The 23441-nt window shown below is 37.5% G+C and overlaps 1 protein-coding gene across 1 annotated transcript in view; it reads right to left on the reverse strand.

The window, feature by feature from the left end:
• The window catches only part of PPP2R5A (protein phosphatase 2 regulatory subunit B'alpha), a 94271-nt gene that overhangs the window by 38642 nt on the left and 32188 nt on the right, over positions 1-23441 (reverse strand). Inside the window, exons 2-3 of the mRNA XM_032626736.1 lie at positions 7710-7906; positions 4954-5055 (exon numbers count right to left, since the gene is read on the reverse strand). Coding sequence (XP_032482627.1) covers positions 4954-5055; positions 7710-7906 — 299 coding nt within the window. The remainder of the gene's footprint in view (positions 1-4953; positions 5056-7709; positions 7907-23441) is intronic.

Consider the following 23441-nt stretch of genomic DNA (forward strand, 5'->3'; position numbering starts at 1 on the left):
TTATTCTGCTATTGCTTCCTTCTAGTGTATTTTTCATTTCACTTACTGTATTGGTCATCTCTGTTTGTTTGTTTTTTAATTCTTCTAGGTGTTTGTTCTTCAATTCTTCTAGGTCTTTGTTAAACATTTCTTGCATGTTCTCGATCTTTGCCTCCATTCTTTTTCTGAGGTCCTGGATCATCTTCACTATCATTATTCTGAATTCTTTTTCTGGAAAGTTGCCTATCTCTACTTCATTTAGTTGTTTTTCTGGGGTTTTATCTTTTTCCTTCATCTGGTACATAGCTCTCTGCCTTTTCATCTTGTCTGTCTTTCTGTGAATGTGGTTTTTGTTCCACAGCCTGCAGGATTGTAGTTCTTCTTGCTTCTGCTTTCTACCCTCTGGTGGATGAGGCTATCTAAGAGGCTTGTGCAAGTTTCCTGAAGGAAGGGACTGGTGGTGGGTAGAGCTGGCTGTTGCTCTGGTGGGCTGAGCTCAGTAAAACTTTAATCTGCTTGTCTGCTGATGGGTAGGGCTGGGTTCCCTCCTTGTTGGTTGTTTGGTCTGAGGAGACCCAACACTGGAGCCTACCAGCCTACCTCTCTGGTGGGGTTAATGGCGGACACTGGGAGGGCTCACGCCAACGAGTACTTCCAAGAACTTCTGCTGCCAGTGTCCTTGTCCTCATGGTGAGACACAGCCACTCCTGGCCTCTGCAGGAGACCCTCCAACACTAGCAGGTAGGTCTGGTTCAGTCTCCTGTGGGGTCACTGCTCCTTCCTCTGGGTCCCAATGCACACACTACTTTGTGTGTGCCCTCCAAGAGTGGAGTCTCTGTTTCCCCTAGTCTTGTCGAAGTCCTGCAATCAAATCTCGCTAGCCTTCAAAGTCTGATTCTCCAGGAATTCCTCCTCCCATTGCCGGACCCCCAGGTTGGGAAGCCTGACGTGGGGCTCAGAACCTTCACTCCAGTGGTTGGACTCCTGTGGTATAAGTGTTCTCCAGTTTGTGAGTCACCCAACCCAGCAGTTATGGGATTTGATTTTATTGTGATTGTGCCCCTCCTACCGTCTCATTGTGGCTTCTCCTTTGTCTTTGGATGTGGGGTATCTTTTTTGGTGAGTTCCAGTGTCTTCCTGTCGATGACTGTTCAGCAGTTAGTTTTGATTCCAGTGCTCTTGCAAGAGGGAGTGAGACCACATCCTTCCACTCCACCATCTTGAACCAATCTATATAATAAATTTTTATTACCAATTTTCCAATTATTATGAGGAGTGAGTTGTCACACAATGGCATTAGGACAAGAAGACTATCCCTCCCTCAGTCTCAACTAAAAAGATGTGCTACAGAGATGGACTTATGCAATGGCCGGGTGAGGACTTCAGTAAATTTGCTGTCTCACAAAAAACAATGAAAAACAGTTTGAGCTGGCAGAAGAAAGGTCAATAGAGATTATCTAGTTTGAGGTGTAGAAAGAAAGATTGAACACAAAATGAACAGAGCTTCAGAGACCTGTGGGATACCATCAATCATACCAAGATATACATACTGGGAGTCTCAGAGGGAGAGGAGAAAGATGAACAAAAATAGCTGAAGAAATAGCTAAAAACAACCCAAATTTGATGAAAAGTATTAATTTATACAATGAACTATTAAGTGGAGCTCACTGAAGTCCAGCTAGAATAGTCAAAGAGATGCATATCTAGAGGCATCATAATCAAACAGACAGAAAGTTAAAGACAAAGAAAATTTTCAAAGCAGCAAGTAATAAATAACTTATCACATACATCAGATCCTAAATATGATTAATAACTGACTTGTCACAAGAAAACCATGGACACCAGAGCACCAATAGGATGACACCTTCGAAGTGTTGAAGGAAAAAGGCAGTTAGCCAAGAATTCTATAGCCAGCAAAACTCTCCTTCAAAAACGAAGGGAAAATTAAGAGATTCCCAGATCAACAGACAAATAGGAAATACTATTGCGCCTTACAGGAAATACTAAAAGGAATCCTTCAGGCTTAAATGAAAGGACAAAATTACAAAACTGTGTTGTAATTACAAAACTGTGTTGTAATTACAAAATTACAAAACTGTGTTGACGGGTGTACAATGTATAAGCATACCTTGGAGATATTGCAGGTTTGGTTCCAGACCACCATAATAAAGCGAATACTGCACTAAAGCAAGTCACATTATTTTTTGGTTTCCCAATGCATATAAAAGTTATGTGTACACTACAGTCTCTTAAGTATGCAATAGCATTATGTTTAAAAAAAGTGTACATACTTTAATTAAAAAATACTTTATTGCTAAAAAATGCTAACCATCATCTGAGTCTTCAGGAAGTTGTAATCTTTTTGCAATAATAACATCAAAGATCACTGATCACCATAAAAAAATATAACAATGTAAAAGTCTGAAGTATTCCAGAATGTGACACTGAGACATGAAGTAAGCAAATGCTGTTGGAAAATGGTTCTGATAGACTTGTTCAACACAGGATTGCCACAAACCTTCAATTTGTAAAAAATGCAATATCTGCAAAGTGCAATAAGATGCTATTTTATGTCTGCATAAAGATCTAATTTGTATGACAGTAATACCACAAAGGAAGTGGGAGGGAATGGAGGTATACTGGACCAAAATTTTGTATACTACTAAACTTAAGTTAGTATTCAACCAAACTAGATTGTTTTAAGATGCTAATTGTAATCCCTAGGGTAATACTAAGAAAGTAACTCAAAAAAATATAGTTAAAGAAACAAGAGAATTAAAATGGTACACTAGAAAATACCTATTTAATACAAAAGGTAATAATGGAGGAATAGAGGAACAAAAAAGATATAAGACATAAAACAGCAAAATGGAAGACATAAATCCTACCTTATCAGTAATTACATTAAATGTAAATGGATTAAACACTGCTCAAAAGGCAGAGGTGGTCAAAATTGATTAAAAGAAAGAAAGAAACAAACAAAAAAAAACGGGTTCCAACTACATGCTGCTTACAAGAAACACTATTTATTTATTTATTTATTTGCCATGCTGTGCAGCTTGCAGGATCTTAGTTCCCTGACCAGGGAATGAACCCAGGCCCTCAGCAGTGAAAGTGGAGAGTCCTAACCACTGGACCACAAGGGAATTCCTAAAAAACACAATTTAGATTCAAAGAAACAAACAGATAAGAAGTAAATGTATGGAAAAGACATATCATGCAAACAGTAACCAAAAGAGAGTTAGACAGCAGCAGTGACAGTAAATATCAGAAAAAATGAACTTTAACACAAAAACTGTTATTAGAGTTATAATGATAAAGGACATATCCAAGAGGAAGATAAAACAATTATAAACATATGCAGTTAACAATAGGGCCCCCAAAATTCCTGAAGCAAAAACTGACAGAACTGAAGAGAGAAATAGACAATTCAACAACAATAGTTGGAGACTTCAATATCTCACTTTCAATAATGGACAGAACTAGACAGAGCATCAACAAAGAAACAGAAGACTTAAACAACCAACTAGATCTAAGAGATTTCAACACAACACTCTACCCAACAACAATAGTATACATGGTCTTCTCAAGTACACATGAAACATTCTCCATGATAAACCATATGCTAGACCATAAAAAGAAGCCTCAATAAATTTAAAAGGATTGAAAACTTCAAAGTACATTCTACAACCACAATGGAATAAAATTATAAATCAATAACAGAAAGAAATCCGGGAGTCACAAATATGTAGAAATTAAACACATTCCTAAATAACTAATGGGCCAAATAAATCACAGAGGAAATCAGAAAATATTTTGAAATGAATGAAAACAAAAACACAACATATCAAAATCTATGGGAAACAGATGTTAAACAAAAACTTGTACATGAATGTGTAACATTCTTAACAGCTCTAATCACAACACCGAAAAGGTAGAAACCATCCAAATGTCCATCCACTGATTAATGGATAAACAAAATGTGGTATGTCCATACAATGGAATATTATTCAGCCATTAAAAGGAATGACATATTGATACATGTTACAATATTGTTAAACCCTGAAAATATTATGTTAAGTGAAATAACCCAAACACAAAAGGCCACATATTATATGACTCCATTTATATTAAATATCCAGGACAAGCAAATCCATAGAGACAGAATGTGGATGAAAAGCTGCCAGGGGCTGTGGGGGTGGGAGAATGGCAAATGACTGTTAATGACAAGGGGGTTTCCATTTGGGGTGATGAAAAGGTTATGGAACTAGATAGTAGTGATGGTTGCATAGCATTAAAAATGCACTAAATGCGGGGCTTCCCCGGTGGTGCAGTGGTTGAGAGTCTGCCTGCCGATGCAGGGGACATGGGTTCGTGCCCCGGTCCAGGAAGATACCACATGCCGTGGAGCGGCTAGGCCCGTGATCCATGGCCACTGAGCCTGCGCTCCGCAACGGGAGAGGCCACAACAGTGAGAGGCCCGTGAACCGCAAAAAAAAAAAAAAAAAAAAAAAATGCACTAAATGCTACAGAATACACTTTAAAATGGTTTAAATGGTAAATGTTAAGTGTATTTTACCACAATAAAAAAAAGTGAAAAGCAATATTTTGAGAAAAGAAAATGTTAAGAAAACACATTAAAAGTCAAGTACTTTAGGGCTTCCCTGGTGGCGCAGTGGTTGAGAGTCCGCCTGCCAATGCAGGGGACGCGGGTTCGTGCCCCGGTCCAGGAAGATCCCACATGCTGCAGAGCGGCTAGGCTCATGAGCCATGGTTGCTGAGCCTGTGCATCCGGAGCCTGTGCTCCGCAACGGGAGAGGCCAAAACAGTGAGAGGCCCACGTACCGCAAAAAAAGAAAAAAAAAAAAAAAAGTCAAGTACTTTAAATAGACACTCAGGTCTAAAACAGAGTTCTGTGATTTCAGCAGAATATCATAAATGCAAAAATTGTCAATACAGAGTTATGTTCCATACTTGTATGTGAGGCCAAGAGGCCTCAAGTGTGGGCTCATCCTCTTCTGGATCAAAATCTGGATTATCACTTGGAGGAAGAGTTCGGAAGATGTTAGCACTGATCTGTAAAGAAAAATAAATTTAGATTCATGTTCTAAATAAACGTATGTTTTTGTTGCTTAATTGAATTAAAAAATGCAAAATGAAATATTTTTAAGATAACTTTATTTAAGAAAAAGGTTAAGTTGTGGCTGTAAGCTTAGTTCAAAACCTATAAATCTCTTCAAGATATGAAGGCAGCCATTTGTTTCTCTCTTTTCTCTGTCCCATAATTCTGACTTCTATAGATATCAAACTTCGTACAGATTACCTCTAGACTCTTCTTCCTTAAATCACAAATTTTTCTTTCCAAGTTTTGCTTTTAAAAAAAAAAAAAAAAAAAAAAGGATGTGAGGGAACTGGGGGGCGGAGCATAAAGTTCCTAACTCTCCCTATCCCTAACTTGATTCTTTTCATCTTTCCACAACTCCCCCCATATTCTAACCCAGCCATTTACTTACCTTATAACCCAAGAGTTTGGTAAAATATCTCTTACACATACACATCACACTAAAGAAGAGGAGGATGGGGGTAGAATACTTTCACTGTCATTACAGACACAGTTATTCACTACCATTACAGACAGAGTTATAATACCCCATGATGACTTAATTTACTGTATTTCATTAACTCTGAGTGTTTTTTAAAAATATATTAATCTCTCTGAAATAAGGATATGCTTTGAGACTCTTCATTTCAGAGTCTTCATTTTAGGTTATAACTTCATCTTTCACATTGTCTGTCTTAGTACCAAAGTAAACTACATATCCTTTTTCTCTAGCAAAGGATGGATTGTGAGCCCAACTCAAAATTCGTTGAAGAATGATGAACAGACTGACAGACCAAATGGTTTAGTAAACATGTAAGGCCCTAATTTTGAGGGGTTGGTCATTTAAGATTAATTATTTGGGGAACAGAGGATGAGACAAGCGTTGTTTGGTGGTGCAAGCAAATTCCCAACCATTCATATGAAGTAGCATCTATGGCAATCCAAACAACTGCTAATGGTCAATTACTATAACCATAAGACTTAGAAAGTTATAATCCAGAATTTGATTTGCTAGAACTCAAAGCCAGTATATGAAGGCAGAGCCAATAAATAGTTTGATAAATATCAATTTCACAGAGTGGCAGAAAGTCATAGATAGAACTTGAAAAGGAAATATATCCCATAGGAGGGCATAATTTGCCTTTGAAATCATACTTATTATTGTTGGTAGTAAAAGTTAAACCTTGTAGCCACCAATAAAATTAACTGTATACAGCAAATACACAGAAGAGCTTTAAAGAACTAAGTGGGTGAGTTCGCTTCTTATCTAGAAATTAAGTACCCAGAAGTTTAAAAAAAAAAAAAAGGACAAAACACACGCATCTTTTTACTTGGGAAAAGAAATTAAATCTCAGAATTTATTAGTAAATAGAAAATTACAAAATAACTTGACTCAAATATTTGAGTACTTTCAATATCTGAGGCAACAACTTTAGAGAGATAAAAATATCTTCCCTAGGATTTTCAAAATTCCTGAATACAAACCATTTGAAATCAATAAAGTGGAAATATTGCATTTTCCCCCTGAACATTTTTTAATGACAAACACAAAACAAAGAACAAAATACAAAGTCTATCAATAATCAATACTTATATTCTCAAACTGTCTCTTTTAATTATCTGTGGAATTGAGGAAGCTAATTTCATTTTGATTAATGTTCTCTCTAGAGCTAATGTTTAAAAAAATCTTAAGGCTTTTATTTTGTTTTTTAAAAAGAAAAAAAAACCCAAAATGTCCTAACTCCTTTTAATTTGTCTTCTAGTACAATATGATGAAAGAAAACTCAGCTAGTACATTAGGGTCAAATTTAACTTTCCTGCACATTTTGCTCTTCCCCCAGAACATATATCAGGCACAGGGAAAGAAATTAAGGCAACTAAACTGTATAGTTTATAGCTTAGATTATACTTGCTATAACCTTCTATAACCAACATTTAAGCTTAAATTGTGTACTCAGTGACTCTAATTATTTCAAATGAATTTTTTGTATTTGTTATGCACCAAAATACAAAAACCACAAGTCCGAAACAAATTTCTACAGTTTGATGGAGAATATGGTTAAATAATTAATAAACAGTATCCTAAACAACCTTACTTCAATACTTTTCACAGCAGATATTTCAAACTCTTGTTTACATCATTTAACTTGTCTCACGTTTTGTTTAAAATTCAGTGTTATAGAATCTACATATATGATATCAAAATGTCCTAAATAAGATTTATTTTAGACCTGACTCCCTTATCCACTGCTGAGAGCCCCATAGTTTTTCATTGGTCTTTTCTTCCCCCTTTAGATGTTCTTTCTCCGCAGCTATTCAGCTGCATGTTAATTATCTATCAATCTGTATTACCTTGAGCTTATATCTTTCTCCTAAGCTCTAGATATGCACTATCCAATGTGGTAGCCACCAGCCACTGTGGCTACTGAATTCCCAAACTATTATAAAGCAATGACACCATCATTGGAATGGATGGATAATCTTTCAAATGGACTATTTAAAAAAAACATTCTTTTGAGCACATTAATTATTGTATATTTATTAAAAATCAGTCTCATTAAATCATAATTACACTTCAGATCTTACTTGAATTTATATAAATCTGAGGAACTTAAGTCTAGAGGCTTACCATTTTTACTATATCAGAATACGCTGATTCAACAATTACACCACGATTAGTTGAAACATACTCAACCAGTTCATTCAATGTTGCTCTTTTAACTTCTTTGCTCTTCAAGTCTGAAACAGAGTCCATGAAATCAAAGAGTATGCAACACTGCTGCAGCTTCTGACAGAAAAGCTCTTGTTGTTCATTTGAAGTGGCATCTGTAAATAAAGATAAAGAGAAACTTAGAAATGACCTACTCAGAAGTTACCTTCATGTTTACCAATTTTGTAGAAGCTATTCACATACATAAAGTAAAACTTCTCTCAAAAACCTAGTGAGAAATTTACCCATCTAATCCCATTATTCACACCAGACATGAATTTCTATCTTCCTCCTCTCTCACTACCCACAATCAATCATTAAATGTTATTGATTCCGTTTCTTTAATTTATCTGGAATCTATCCTTTTCTTGTCATTCCCTCTGCCACTTTAACGGCCCTCACATTCATCATTTAGACTACAGCAATTGACACCCTAACTGCTTCTCTTGCCTGGGGCCATAACCTGCGATTCCTGATTTATCCTCTAAGCTACTTCAAAAGCTAAAATCTTGCTAAAATGAGAATCATTCTGATCATACTCAATACTTTTCAATGATCCTCCAAAAATTACAGAATGACGTTCAAACTCCTTAGGATTGTATACAAAATGAAGCTGCCTACGGCCAAGAGTCATCTCTCAACACTATCTAGCATGCACCTTCACTTTAGTTAAACCATGCTCTCTGCAATTTCCTGAAGATTTTACACTGTTTCCTCTGCCTGGAATGCCCTTTTCTCACATTTCCACCCTGAGAACTCTCCCCATTTATTAAGTTTCAGCATAAGCATATTCCACTCTCAGAAGCTTTCTCTATGGCACTGAAGCTAAATTGGTTGGTTAACCCACACTGACCCAAATGTATCTTAGGTGCTATCTCTATTGTCGTATTTACTGTGCGATATGGCAGTTATATTTTACATGTATTATACTCTTAGGTTACGAGGCCCCCAAAGACAGGAAACAAGTGTTCTCCCTTTCTCTCTCTCTCTCTCCCCCTCCCTCCGCCCTCTCATTATCTAGCACAGTACCTGCCACACAACATGCATTCAGTAAATGTTTATTGTTTTATCTTCTACTGAGTACAAAAATATGGGCACATTATAATCATTTGATTCTAACAAATGTATTAAATCTTTTTGTTTGCAACATTCAAAAAGTAATGAAATTTCACTTCTGAATTTCAAATCTATAAACAGGGACCTTCAGTTATTCAGCTCAATTATTTGTTTCTTGAACTACTGAGATTAAATTTTTAAAAATCATGTATTCCAATACTGATATTGAGCTCATAGTATACAACAGTATTCCTTCATTCAAAACCAATGCCTGCTTTATATAAAGATAGAGGTAGAAATCTTCATAAAGATGATAACCTAACCAAGGATGCCCATGCTTTTTAATTCCTCTGGGGCAGGAAGCCAAGTGAAATTACTTTGCAGCTATATTCAAGTGCTGTCCTTAAAAAGCTGAGCTAGATAAGGTACTGCTAAAATATAGCAGGTCAGATATCCTAAGCCCACTCACACAAAAAGGACAAATACAGCATATCCTTTTGATTAGTCAATTTTGTTCAATAACTTAAAACATAATATTTACAAAAAAACAAACATAGATATATTATAAAGAAAAACAAAATTCACATGACTTTTGAAGTAAAAATATAAAGATTCTAAAAAAATTTTGAATTTGCTGCAACCCATTTATGGAAACTTCTTCTGTGGTAGTGCCACACTTACAAAGAATTTGCATAACACTCTATGTTCCAAAATCAATAATGGCTCTCTGCTACATGAAAGCCAAGGTCTACAATCCTAAGATAGGCATCAGAGTTCATGTAATATTGACAGAGTACATGACATTTTTGATGATCACTTCCATAAAGTTTTTGATTCAAGAACACCTTTATTTGAACTGTTCTGTTGCGGGAACATTTTTATGTATCCTTTTAAAAAAAAGACCATTAAATCTGCAACTACTTTCAATACCAAGTAATTTGTTAAACAGTTATCTTTACCCAGAAGTTTATTAAACCTCATTCTACTGCGGGTGAGAGTGAAGCACCATCCAGCATACATACTGCATATAATCTTACCAGTCATAATTCACTATACTAGTTCATCCCAAAACGACCATCAGTTATTCTAAGTAGAATCTGCTCATTCCCTGAGACGTTAGCTGTATCTTAAATGGCCTTTTTCTTAAATTCTCTTGGGGTTTTCTCCCTTAAAGTTAAAAAGGTATCCACTTAAGATTGGTATTTAGTTTATTTCAATTACTAAACAGACGTCTGCTTAATACAAATACTTGGCTTGAAAAACTAGAAGATGGACACCTGTCCTTTTTGTAAGCTTCCTAATCAGGCTAAACTTATTAGATTGGGTATGTATTATACATTAGAGAAGTGGGTAATAATTTGGGCTTAAGAATCCTTCTCAACTCACACTGTACAAGAAATCCCCATAGTTCTCTCCATTACTCAGTAATATCTCTATCTATTTATAAATATATCTACATCCTTATTGTATAGCTTTATACTGTCTATTATAACACATATCTTTGTATATAGTTAAATTCCATTATAATGATGGTTTGGGGAAATAGGTGCCATACCTTTAGAAGGTAACTCAGTTCAAGAGAGTTTAAAAAAAATTTTTTTAACTTATTTATTTATGTATGTATTTATTTTGGCTGTGTTGGGTCTTCATTTCTGTGTAAGGGCTTTCTCTAATTGCGGCAAGGGGGGGCCACTCTTCATCGCAGTGCGCGGGCCTCTCACTATTGCGGCCTCTCTTGTTGCAGAGCACAGGCTCCAGACGCGCAGGCTCAGTAGTTGTGGCTCACGGGCCTAGTTGCTCTGCGGCATGTGGGATCTTCCCAGACTGGGGCTCGAACCCGTGTCCCCTGCATCGGCAGGCAGACTCTCAACCACTGCGCCACCAGGGAAGCCCCTTAAAATATTTTTAACCTTTTTTTCCTTATGCTAAAAAAATACAAACTCATACAATATCCCAGTTCAATCAGAGATCACCTTAGATAGCCAGCGCTATTCTCTCCTTCCGCCTCCAAACCACCTTCTCTATTGTGAAATCACTCCTCTCTCTGTTCTCCAAAGGCCATATCTTTGTTCAGACTCTTCCCTACCTGAAATACCTTACCAGATTCCTCCCCTGTGTTTCCAAATCCTACTCACCCTTTAAGAATAAACTGAGGGCTTCCCTGGTGGTGCAGTGGTTGAGAGTCCGCCTGCCGATGCAGGGGACACGGGTTCGTGCCCCGATCCGGGAAGATCCCACATGCCGCGGAGCGGCTGGGCCTGTGAGCTATGGCCGCTGAGCCTGCGCGTCCAGAGCCTGTGCTCCACAACGGGAGAGGTCACAACAGTGAGAGGCCCACATACCGCAAAAAAAAATAAAATAAAAAAATAAACTGAAATCTCACATTCTCCACCAAATTTCCCTTAGGTAGGTCAGGATAAACTGATCCCTCCCTTCTCTGGACATCTGTAATACAATCTCAATCATACACTTGAGCATGCATTAACTTTGGGCCTGTATTTAATGAATATTTCTTTTAGCACTCATCAAAAGAATTCAGGTTCCTCAAGGGCAAGGATCATCCACTGAGCAGGCTTTCCTTTTTATCTCTTTTACTTCTAGCATAGGGTATATAAGGAGCCAACAAATGTGTATTTGATGGTAGAAAAAACTCTGAATTTGAAGAATAAGATTATGCACTGAATTAAAATAGGCTATAGAACAAGGAAAAGAGACTGCATATCAAAGTTGGCATAAATAGTGAATTATTACATCATATCTATGCTTAAGAATTTATAACAATGACCATTTTTATCAATACCCTACCTTGATGGTTGATTTAAATGGATTAAATGAGATAATGATCATGAAGGTGAGTACATATATGTCAAAGTAGATACAAATGGAAGGCATTTTTCTCACCACAGGCTAGTAGCCTACAGCTAACATGTTAGAAGACACAAAATGATTTTCAAGACTGACAAACAGTAGAATCAGGAACATGTTATATATAAAAAGGAAGTTTCTTTTTCTTTTTTCTTCTTTCTTTTTTTTAGGAAGTTTCTCTTTCTGGGCACCTAACCCTTGAGTCTCCTTGGGAAGAAATTAATGTTTTTCATAGCTTCTCCATTCAGTGATCCGCTACTTAGCCTAAAGATTTCTTTGAAGTTGCTTTCTCCTCCAGAATTATATCTCAGCAGTACCTAATATTTGGATGGAACAGGTCACATCTGGATTTTCCCAAAATTAGATATATTTAGAAAGCACTTAACATTTCAACTCCTTTGGCTCTGAGTTGAAATAGAAATGTCCAAACTTCAATTATTTTTAGGTATTAGGGAATAGAAAAATCTTTTGCTACCTAACCCCTCCTGTAGGTAATACATGTTCTATTGAACCGTCTACTGTGCTACATAATAAAACATAATGCTGCGAACATTAGCGCTTCCTTCATGCCAAATACAACTCTGTTTCCTATGTCTATTTATTTAACTTTCAAAGCAGTCCTTTACGGTTAGTTTTGAAAGTTAGAGATGATTTCCTGCCTTCAAGAGCTTAGAAGCAGGTTGGGAAGACAAGATACAAAACATTAAAAAATAATGCTATCAGGCGATAAACAAATGTAAAAGGTATGGTTGTTTACCATATACACACACACACACACACACATATATATACACACAATCTATTCTCTATATAACCTGGAGTCCAAAAGAATTTGAGAGCACTTACAAGATTAAATATAAGGAGAACAATTAAAAATAAAATCAGGATTAATTAAAAGCAGGAAAGCTATAGATATTACAAGGTATTTGACTGCTATATTTAATCACTTTGTGTTGAGTTGCTTGGCAACTAAGGTAAAACAGCAGTGGAAGAGATCAGATTGTAAAAGGTTAAGTGAGAGAAGAGAATGCTCCTGTCGCCTACTGTTGGCTGGCCTACTTCTAGGTTCAAGACAAGCAACCTTTTCATATAGATCGAAAACATTTTTATAATGGTTACCCTAGTAAGAAAAGATGAGATCATTGTTTTCATCATTAAAAAATTATAAAATATTTCACACTTGTCTATGTTTAATATAATCCCAACTCTTTTTTTTTTTTTTTTTTTTTGCGGTACGCGGGCTCACTGTTGTGGCCTCTCCCGCTGCGGAGCACAGGCTCTGGACGCGCAGGCTCCGCGGCACGTGAGATCCTCCCGGACTGGGGCACAAACCCGCGTCCCCTGCATCGGCAGGCGAACCCTCAACCACTGCGCCACCAGGGAAGCCCCTAATCCCAACTCTTAGGCACCTTTCTGAAACATCAATTTTCAGAATTTTCTTATAAGAAAAAGAGACAAAAAGCAAAAAATATATTTCAGTAAGCTGAAAAAAGATCAGACTACATTCTGGCTATATTTCATAAATATGAATAAATACTTTGTGAGGAAAAGAATGGGTAATAATTCTGTTCACTAGGGAATTCCCTGGTGGTGGAGTGGTTAAGAATCCGCCTGCCAAAGCCCGGGACAGGGGTTTGATCCCCGGCCCGGGAAGATCCCACATGCCGTGGAGCAACTAAGCCCGTGCGCCACAACTACTGAGCCTGTACTCTAGAGCCCGCGAGTCACAACTACTGAGCCCACGCACCCTAAAACCCGTGTGCTGCAATTACTGGGCCTGCGTGCTGCAACTACTGAAGCCTGTGCGCCTAGAGCCCATGCTCCGCAACAAGAGAAGCTCGCACACTGCAACGAAGAGTGGCACTCACTTGCCACAACTAGAGAAAGCCCGTGCGCAGCAATGAAGACCCAACGCAGCCAAAAAAAAAAAATTCTGTTCACTAAATGTAAAAAGCACTGACAGTATCTACACTGACCACTTTATACTTCCGCTTCCCCATTACAAGCATGCTTGCAAATGAAGTCTGTCATACTCAGTGGTGTTTCAGTATGGCAATGCCTTACTTTTAGGCAGTTAGGTCACATGCTGTTTTTACTTGGCTATTTTTACTAGGCTTATGTTGATTATCCATTTGCCATTCTCACATGTGGATAATAATATCCATTCTGATTCCTATAGTGATAACTTCCTCACCTGGGATTCTCCCTGCAATATTAACTGATGTTATACATCAGAATTCCACTTAGAGGTTCAAAAATAAAAATACTCCTGGAAACATACTAATTCACAGGAAAAATTCATAATACCTTACAGTGCTACATCATATAGCAACCGGAATGGTGGATGCTGACGATGTAATTGTTTTGCAACATGCCCCAAGTACAACACAGTATTTGCTAGTCACTCTGAAATTAATTACAGGAGACCCCAAAATTTTGTGGGAGCAGTTTAAATCTGGACTTCTTGGAAAGATGACACTGTACCTATTTCAAATAAACATTAATTTCTTCCAAAATGTGTATATGAATCATGACCAAATAAAAGATGAGCATTTAAGATCCTGGTGACAGCCATTTAAATAAAGAGAGGGACTTCCTGGTAGCACAGTGGATAAGACTCCGCACTCCCAATGCAGGGGGCCCTGGTTCAATCCCTGATCAGGGAACCAGGTCCCACATTCATGACACAACTAAGAGTTCGCGTGCCACAACAACTAAGAAGCCTGCCTGCCGCAACTAAGGAGCCAACGTGCAGTAACTAAGGACCCCGCAAGCCACAACTAAGACCCCAAGCAACCAAATAAATAAATATTAAAATAAACATAAATAAATAAGCAAAGAGAAAAACCCAGTCCTATACATAAACCTATTAGCATACCTTGACCTCCCCCTAAGTATTGATCTGGGAGCAATTCAGACCACCATTTATGATCATAATATAGCATACTCAACAATCTTAAATGTCTTCAGTCTTTATGTTGCTTCAAAGAAACTTAATCACAACTTAAGAATATAATGTAACAGACCTGAAACACCAATATATTATATTCATATTTATATGCATCTCTTCACTAACAATATCAGAGCTAAGGATTTACTAAAAGTGCTCTTCTAAAAAATATTATTAAATCCCCAATATAAAAAGCTCTTCATGTAAAGTATTAAAGATGCAAGAAAAGCTACACAATCAAGGAATTATCTAAAAAACAGATATGTGTGCAAAACACATAACAGTTAAAATCTGACTGGAAGATGAATTCTTTTTTTTTTTATACAGCAGGTTCTTATTAGTTATCCATTTTATACATATTAGTGTATACATGTCAATCCCAACCTCCCAGTTCAGCCCAACACCACCACCCCACGCCACTTCCCCCCTTGGTGTCCATACGTTTGTTCTCTACATCTGTCTCTATTTCTGCCCAGCAAACCAGTTCATCTGTACCGTTTTTCTAGATTCCACATATATGTGTTAATATACAATATTTGTTTTTCTCCTTCTGACTTATTTCACTTTGTATGACAGTATCTAGATCCATCCACATCTCTAAAAATGACCCAATTTCATTCCTTTTTATGGCTGAGTAATATTCCATTGTATATACATACCACTTCTTCTTTATCCATTTGTCTGTTGATGGGCATTTAGGTTGCTTCCATGACCTGGCAAGTGTAAATAGTGCTGCAATGAACATTGGGGTGCATGTGTGTTTTTGAATTATGGTTTTCTGTGGGTATATGCCCAGTAGTGGGATTGCTGGGTCATATGGTAATTCTATTTTTAGTTTTTTAAGGAACCTCCATACTGTTCTCCACAGGGGCTGTATCAATTTACATTCCCACCAACAGTGCAAGAGGGTTCTCTTTTGTCCACACCCTGTCTAGCATTTGCTGTTTGTAGATTTTCTGATGATGCCCATTCTAACTGGTGTGAGGTGATACCTCATCGTAGTTTTCACTTGCATTTCTCTAATAATTAGTGATGTTGAGCAGCTTTTCATGTGCTCCTTGCCCATTGGTATGTCTTCTTTGGAGAAATGTCTATTTTAGGCCTTTTGCCCATTTTTGGATTGCATTGTTTGTTTTTTTAATATTGAACTGCATGAGCTGTTTATATATTTTAGAGATTAATCCTTTGTTGATTCATTTCCAAATATTTTCTCCCATTCTGACGGTTCTCTTTTGGTCTTATTTGCAGTTTCCTTTGCTGTGCAAAAGCTTTTAAGTTTCATTAGGTCCTATATGTTTATTTTTGTTTGTATTTCCATTACACTAACAGGTGAATCAAAAGAGATCTTGCTGTGATTTATGTCAAAGAGTGTTCTTCCTATACTTTCCTCTAAGAGTTTTATAGTGTGTGATCTTACATTTAGGTCTCTAATCCATTTTGAGTTTATTTTTGTGTATGGTGTTAGGGAGTGTTCTAATTTCATTCTTTTACATATAGCTGCCAGTTTTCCCAGCACCACTTATTGAAGAGACTGTCTTTTCTCCATTGTATATCCTTGCCTCCTTTGTCATAGATTAGTTGACCATAGGTGCGTGGGTTTATCTCTGGGCTTTCTATCCTGTTCCATTGAGCTACATTTCTGTTTCTATGCCAGTACCATATTTTCCTGATTACTGTAGTTTTGTATTATAGTCTGAAGACAGGGAGATTGATTCCTCCAACTCCGTTTTTTCCCCTCAAGCCTGCTTTGGCTATTTGGGGTCTTTTGTGTCTCCATACAAATTTTAAGGAGTTTTTGTTCTAGTTCTGTAAAAAATGCCATTGGTAATTTGATAGGGATTGCATTTGATCTGTAGATTGCTTTGGGTAGTATAGTCATTTTCACAATATTGATTCTTTCAAACAAAGAACATGGTATATCTCTCCATCTGTTTGTATCATCTTTAATTTCTTTTATCAGTGTTTTATAGTTTTCTGCATAGAGGTCTTTTGTCTCCCCAGGTAGGTTTATTCTTAGGTATTTTATTCTTTTTGTTGCAATGGTAAATGGGAGTGTTTCCTTAATTTCTCTTTCAGATTTTTCATCATTAGTGTATAGGAATGCAAGAGATTTCTGTGCATTAATTTTGTATCCTGCAACTTTACCAAATTCAATGATTAGCTCTAGTAGTTTTCTGGTGGCATCTTTAGGATTCTCTATGTATACTACCATGTCATCTGCAAACAGTGACAGTTTTACTTCTTGTTTTCCAATTTGCATTCATTTTATTTCTTTCTCTTCTCTGATTGCCGTGGCTAGGACTTCCAAAACTATGTTGAATAATAGTGATGAGAGTGGCCATCCTTGTCTTTTTCTTGATCTTGGAGGAAATGCTTTCAGTTTTTCACCACTGAGAATGATGTTTGCTGTGGGTTTGTCGTATATGGCCTTTATCATGTTGAGGTAGGTTCCCTCTATGCCCACTTTCTGGAGAGTTTTTATCATAAATAGGTGTTGAATTCTGTCAAAAGCTTTTTCTGCATCTATTGAGATGATCACATTGTTTTTATTCTTCAATTTGTTAATATGGTGTACCACATTGATTGATTTGCGTATACTGAAGAATCCTTGCATCCCTGGGATAAATCCCACTTGACCATGATGTATGATCCTTTTAATGTGCTGTTGGAGTCTGTTTGCTAGTATTCTGTTGAGGATTTTTACATCCATATTCATCAGTGATACTGGTCTGTAACTTTCTTTTTTTGTAGTATCTTTGTCTGGTTTGGGTATCAGGGTGATGGTGGCATCATAGAATGAGTTTGGGAGTGTTCCTTCCTCTGCAATGTTTTGGAAGAGTTTGAGAAGGATGGGTGTTAGCTCTTCTCTAAATGTTTGATAGAATTCACCTGTGAAGCCATCTGGTCCTGGACTTTTGTGTGTTGGAAGATTTTTAATCACAGTTTCAATTTCATTACTTGTGATTGGTCTGCTCATATTTTCTATTTCTTCATGGTTCAGTCTTGGAAGGTTATACCTTTCTAAGAATTTGCCCATTTCTTCCAGGTTGTCCATCTTATTGGCATAGAGTTGCTTGTAGTAGTCTCTTAGGATGCTTTGTATTTCTGTGGTGTCTATTGAAACTTCTCCTTTTTCATTTCTAATTTTATTGAGTCCTCTCCCTCTTTTTATTGATGAGTCTGGCTAATGGTTTATCAATTTTGTTTATCTTCTCAAAGAACCACCTTTTAGTTTTATTGATCTTTGCTACTGTTTTCTTTGTTTCTATTTCATTTATTTCTGCTCTGATCTTTATGGTTTCTTTCCTTCTACTAACTTTGGGTTTTGTCTGTTCTTCTTTCTCTAGTTCTTCAGGTGTAAGTTTAGATTGTTTATTTGAGATTTTTCTTATTTCTTGAGGTAGGCCTGTATTGCTATACACTTCCCTCTTAGAACTGCTTTTTGCTGCATCCCACAGGTTTTGGATCGTCATGTTTTCGTTGCAGTTTGTCTCTAGGTATTTTTTGATTTCCTCTTTGATTTCTTCAGTGATCTCTTGGTTATTTAGTAATGTATTTTTTAGCCTCCATGTGTTTTTTATGTTTTTTTCTCTGTAACTGATTTCTAATCTCATAGCGCTGTGGTCAGAAAAAATGCTTGATATGATTTCAATTTTCTTAAATTTACTGAGGCTTGTTTTGTGACCCAAGATGTGATCTATCCTTGAGAATGTTCTGTGCGCACTTGAGAAGAAAGTGTAATCTGCTGTTTTTGGATGGAATGTCCTATAAATATCAATTAAATCTATCTGGTCTATTGTGTCATTTAAAGCTTGTGTTTCCTTATTAATTTTCATTTTGGATGATCTGTCCATTGGTGTAAGTGAGGGGTTAACATCCCCCACTATTATTGTGTTACTGTCAATTTCCCCTTTTAGAGCTGTTAGCAGTTGCCTTATGTATTGAGGTGCTCCTATGTTGGGTGCATATAGATTTATAATTGTTATATCTTCTTCTTGGATTGATCCCTTGATCATTATGTAGTGTCCTCCTTTGTCTCTTGTAACATTCTTTATTTTAAAGTCTATTTTACCTGATATGAGTATTGCTACTCCAGCTTTCTTTTGATTTCCATTTGCATGGAATATCTTTTTCCATCCCCTCACTTTCAGTCTGCATGTGTCCCTAGGTCTGAAGTGGGTCTCTTGTACACAGCATATAGATGGGTCTTGTTTTTGTATCCATTCAGCGAACCTGTGTCTTTTGGTTGGAGCATTTAATCCATTCACGTTTAAGGTAATTACTGATATGTATGTTACTACTACCATTTTCTTAATTGTTATGCATTTGTTTTTGTAGGTCCTTTTCTTCTCTTGCGTTTCCCACTTAAAGAAGTTCCTTTAGCATTTGTTGTAGAGCTGGTTTGATGGTGCTGAATTCTCCCAGCTTTTGCTTTTCTGTAAAGCTTTTGATTTTCCGTTGATTCTGAATGAGATCCTTGCTGGGTAGAGTAATCTTGGCTGTAGGTTCCCTTTCATCCCTTTAAACCCCTTCCCATTCATCACTTTAAATATATCATGCCACGCCCTTCTGGCTTGTAGAGTTTCCTTTTTTTTTTTTTTTTTTTTTGCGGTATGCAGGCCTCTCACTGCTGTGGCCTCTTCCGCCGCGGAGCACAGGCTCTGGACGCACAGGCTCAGTGGTTACGGCTCACGGGCCCAGCCGCTCCGCGGCATGTGGGATCCTCCTGGACCAGGGCACAAACCCGCACCTCCCGCACCAGCAGGCGGACTCTCAACCACTGCATCACCAGGGAAGCCCTGGCTTTTAGAGTTTCTGCTGAGAAATCAGCTGTTAACCTTATGGGAGTTCCCTTGTATGTTATTTGTCGTTTTTTCCCTTGTTGCTTTCAATGATTTTTCTTTGCCTTTAATTTTGTCAGTTTGATTACTATGTGTCTCAGCGTGTTTCTCCAGCGTGTCCTGCCTGCAACTCTGCACTTCCTGGATTTGGGTGGCTATTTCCTTTCCCATGTTAGGGAAGTTTTAAACCATAATCTCTTCAAATATTTTCTCAGGTCCTTTCTCTCTCTCTTCTCCCTCTGGGACCCCTATAATGCGAATGTTGTTTTGTTTAATGCTGTTCCAGAGGTCTCGTAGGCTGTCTTCATTTCTTTTCATTCTTTTTTCTTTAGTCTGTTCCACTAAAGACAGACTAGTGAATTCCACCATTCTGTCTTCCACGTCACTTATCCATTCTTCTGCCTCAGTTATTCTGCTATTGATTCCTTCTCGTGTATTTTTCATTTCACTTACTGTATTGTTCATCTCTGTTTGTTTGTTTTTTAATTCTTCTAGGTGTTTGTTCTTCAATTCTTCTAGGTCTTTGTTAAACATTTCTTGCAGCTTCTCGATCTTTGCCTCCATTCTTTCACTATCATTATTCTGAATTCTTTTTCTGGAAGGTTATCTATCTCCACTTTAGTTGTTTTTCTGGGATTTTATCTTGTTCCTTCATCTGGTACATAGCCCTCTGCCTTTTCATCTTGTCCATCTCTCTGTGAATGGGGTTTTTGTTCCACAGGCTGCAGGATTGTAGTTCTTCTTGCTTCTGCTGTCTGCCCTCTCAAGATGAATTGTTTAAAAATTTAACTATCTTCTATTTTATTTTTATGACTGAAACTTGATTGGACTCAAGAATTCTTACCACTGTTGAGATCCATGGCCTTAGGCAGAGAGAGAATCAAGATAATTCTAGAGAAGTGAGGCATTTCATCTTTGGAGAATTATTAACACAACTTTTAAAACTCACAAAAGCCCAGCTAGATTTTTCCTACTTATCTCTAAATTGTTAAGTTTTTTCAATACTCAACTTGAAGATGTATCTGGCTCACACTTTAAAAAATAGTGCTCTAGAGAACTGTTTTTCAAAGTGTGGGTTGCAATGCGTTAGTGGGTAGAATAAGATAACTTTAGTGGGTCACAACCAGAACTTAAAATAAATATAAAATATTAGCATATTGCATGTAAGAGTGTTATTTTATGAAACATTATATGAGAACTGAGTTGTAAAGTAAAATGTGTTTCTTGTTATAGTTTTCAGTCAAAAAAAAAAAACCCTGTAAACCACTGCTGTACAATATGTAAAGTACAATAAGATCCCACACTACATAGCACGCCCAAGATCACAAAGAATATCTGTAATAAAAATGGGATTCAAATCACCTAGAATGCAAGGAAAACAAGTGTTATATAAAACTACTGCCTTTGAAATGTCAACTGTTCCTTTAATAGCTATCTTCTAAATCTTTACCCACTTACAGATCACAGTGCATATACTTAAAAATGGCAAATTTGTTTATCTCCTTCCCTTTACTCTAAAACAGAAGTTCCCAACGTTTTTGGCAACTCGTTTCACGGTAAACAATTTTTCCATGGACCGGGGGGTGTGGGGGGTTTGGGGGTAAGGTAAGGATGGTTCAGGCAGTAATGCGAGAGATGGGGAGTTTTGCTCGCCTGCTGCTCACCTCCTGCTGGGTGGCCCAGTTCCACAGACCATTACTCGTCTGAGGCCCAGGGTTGGGGACCCCTGCTCTAGAAGATTAGACCAGAAAAAAGAGAGAGAAGGAGAGAAAGAGAGAAAGAGGGCGGGGGAGGGAGGGAGGGAGAGGGATAAATCCACAATACCAAAGAGAATAGAAGAATGGTCCCCCAGGCAAAAGACAATCAAATTTCTGGAAAATTCGAAGGACATTAAGTGGTAAGTGACAAAACCAAAAAAGAGGAACCCACATCCTAGAATACACAGAAAATGTATTACAGGTGAGGTTCCTACAGAACTACAGATTAGAAACACTAGATGAAATAGAAGACGGATTAAGACGTGAACTGAAAATAGGGGGGATGACATAAATCTGTATGTGCTATGCAGTTTACTACCCCACTCCGAAAGACAGTGAAGCATTCATGCTCCAGGCAAAAACAAAATCAAAAAGAAAACCCAAGAAACAAAAAAACAAAAACAAAACCTGGAAAGTTCTTCCCTAAAGAAACTGAATAGTCCCAGAGAAATATTCATACATTCTAGCTTTTAACCAGTTCCCTGCCCGATTACTCTAAACAAAACTAGACCGTCAACAAATCCCATCCAACTTCTGAAGTGACTTTTTTTTTGTTCACTCATACGTATCAATAGATTATAAAGGATCACCAGATATTCGAGGAAAGCCTATAACATAAAAAAAAAACTAAATCAACAGAGGAAAAAAACCTAAACAAAGGGATAATTCAGTTAACACCAAAATTTCAGACGCCCAGGAAAAAAGACTAAAAGCTTTCAAATTAAAAAGTTACTCAAAAAAGAACCAGAGGCAGATCTCCATCAGACTTCTTATCAGCAAGAGTGATGCCAGAATATAATGGGGCTCTGCCACTAGAATTCTTTTTTTTTTTGTGGTACATGGGCCTCTCCCTGTTGTGGAGCACAGGCTCCGGGCACACAGGCTCAGCGGCCATGGCTCACAGGCCCAGCCGCTCTGTGGTATGTGGGATCTTCCCAGACTGGGGCACGAACCCACGTCCCCTGCATCGGCAGGCAGACTCTCAACCACTGCGCCACCAGGGAAGCCCTGCCACCAGAATTCTTATGCCAGTCTAGAACTCTATAACTAGCCAAGTATCAATAAAGTATACTGGTTCAAAAAGGGCACTTTCAGACATGCAAATACTTGGAAAACTTAGCACCCTCATATCCTTTCATAGGAAATTCTGAGGACATGATGTAGCAATAGGGAGAAAGAGAAAGGAATGGAATCCAGGAATTAGGGAAATTCAAGAAAGCAGGACTAGAGAACAAGTGGATCAGTTTAGAGCAGGAGGAAAGAAGGCCCCATGAGAGTGGTCTCTAAAGCAGAATCATTAGGATATCTTACCACATGGAGATTTGGAGGAAAAAACCGTGAGTATGTTAAAGGTGCAAAAAAAAGACAATTAGAAACTCCAGGAAATACTAAAAATAGTATATAAGAAAGGAAATATAATTACATTATGCAGCTCTGAAGCCTACACAGTCACACAATATAAACCTTATTCACTGGCTTTCAACTTTTAGAATTAACTTACAATTTACAGAAAACTTAATTATGGCTACGGAAAATGTTATTAGCCTTAAAAATGTAAAGATGACAAAAGCTGAGGGTAAAAGGAGAGGAGGAGAAACTGAGGGGCACTACCTTTCCAACTTCATTTCCCATCATTCCCCCCTTTACATCCCACATTCCCTTTATACTGATACTTAAAGTTCCCCAAATGGCCTATTTGCACATGCACTGGTTGGGATGCACTCTCCCATCATTATTCTTCATTCCTGCAGAAGCAAATAAAGACAATGCCCACCCAAATACTACCCAATGAGTAAAAAGCTTTAGCCAAAGGATTTGAAGTCTACCAGGACCATTAAACACGACTATATCCTCTGTTGTGAGACAGAGAATCAGGTTATGTTAAGCCTAATACCATTAAATATTTATAAAACTTCCCTTGTTCTAATTCCATGCTTATCAAGTGTAGTAGTTCTAAAATTAGTCCACAAATTATTTTGACACTCCTCTCTTCAAAAGGTGGAGTCTACTTCTCCTGTGAATGTGGGCTGGACTAAAGCGACTGGCTTCTAGGGAACAGACTTGAGTATTGCAGAAGTGCTGCTACATGACTTCCAAGGTGGATTCTTCCTGGAAATATCTTGGAGTCATGAGAGACCTCAAGGTTCACAAATAAACTATTTGAGAAAAATAATACCTATGT

The sequence above is a fragment of the Phocoena sinus genome, chromosome 1 (genome assembly GCF_008692025.1).
Source record: "Phocoena sinus isolate mPhoSin1 chromosome 1, mPhoSin1.pri, whole genome shotgun sequence".
NCBI classification, from domain to species: Eukaryota; Metazoa; Chordata; class Mammalia; order Artiodactyla; family Phocoenidae; genus Phocoena; species Phocoena sinus.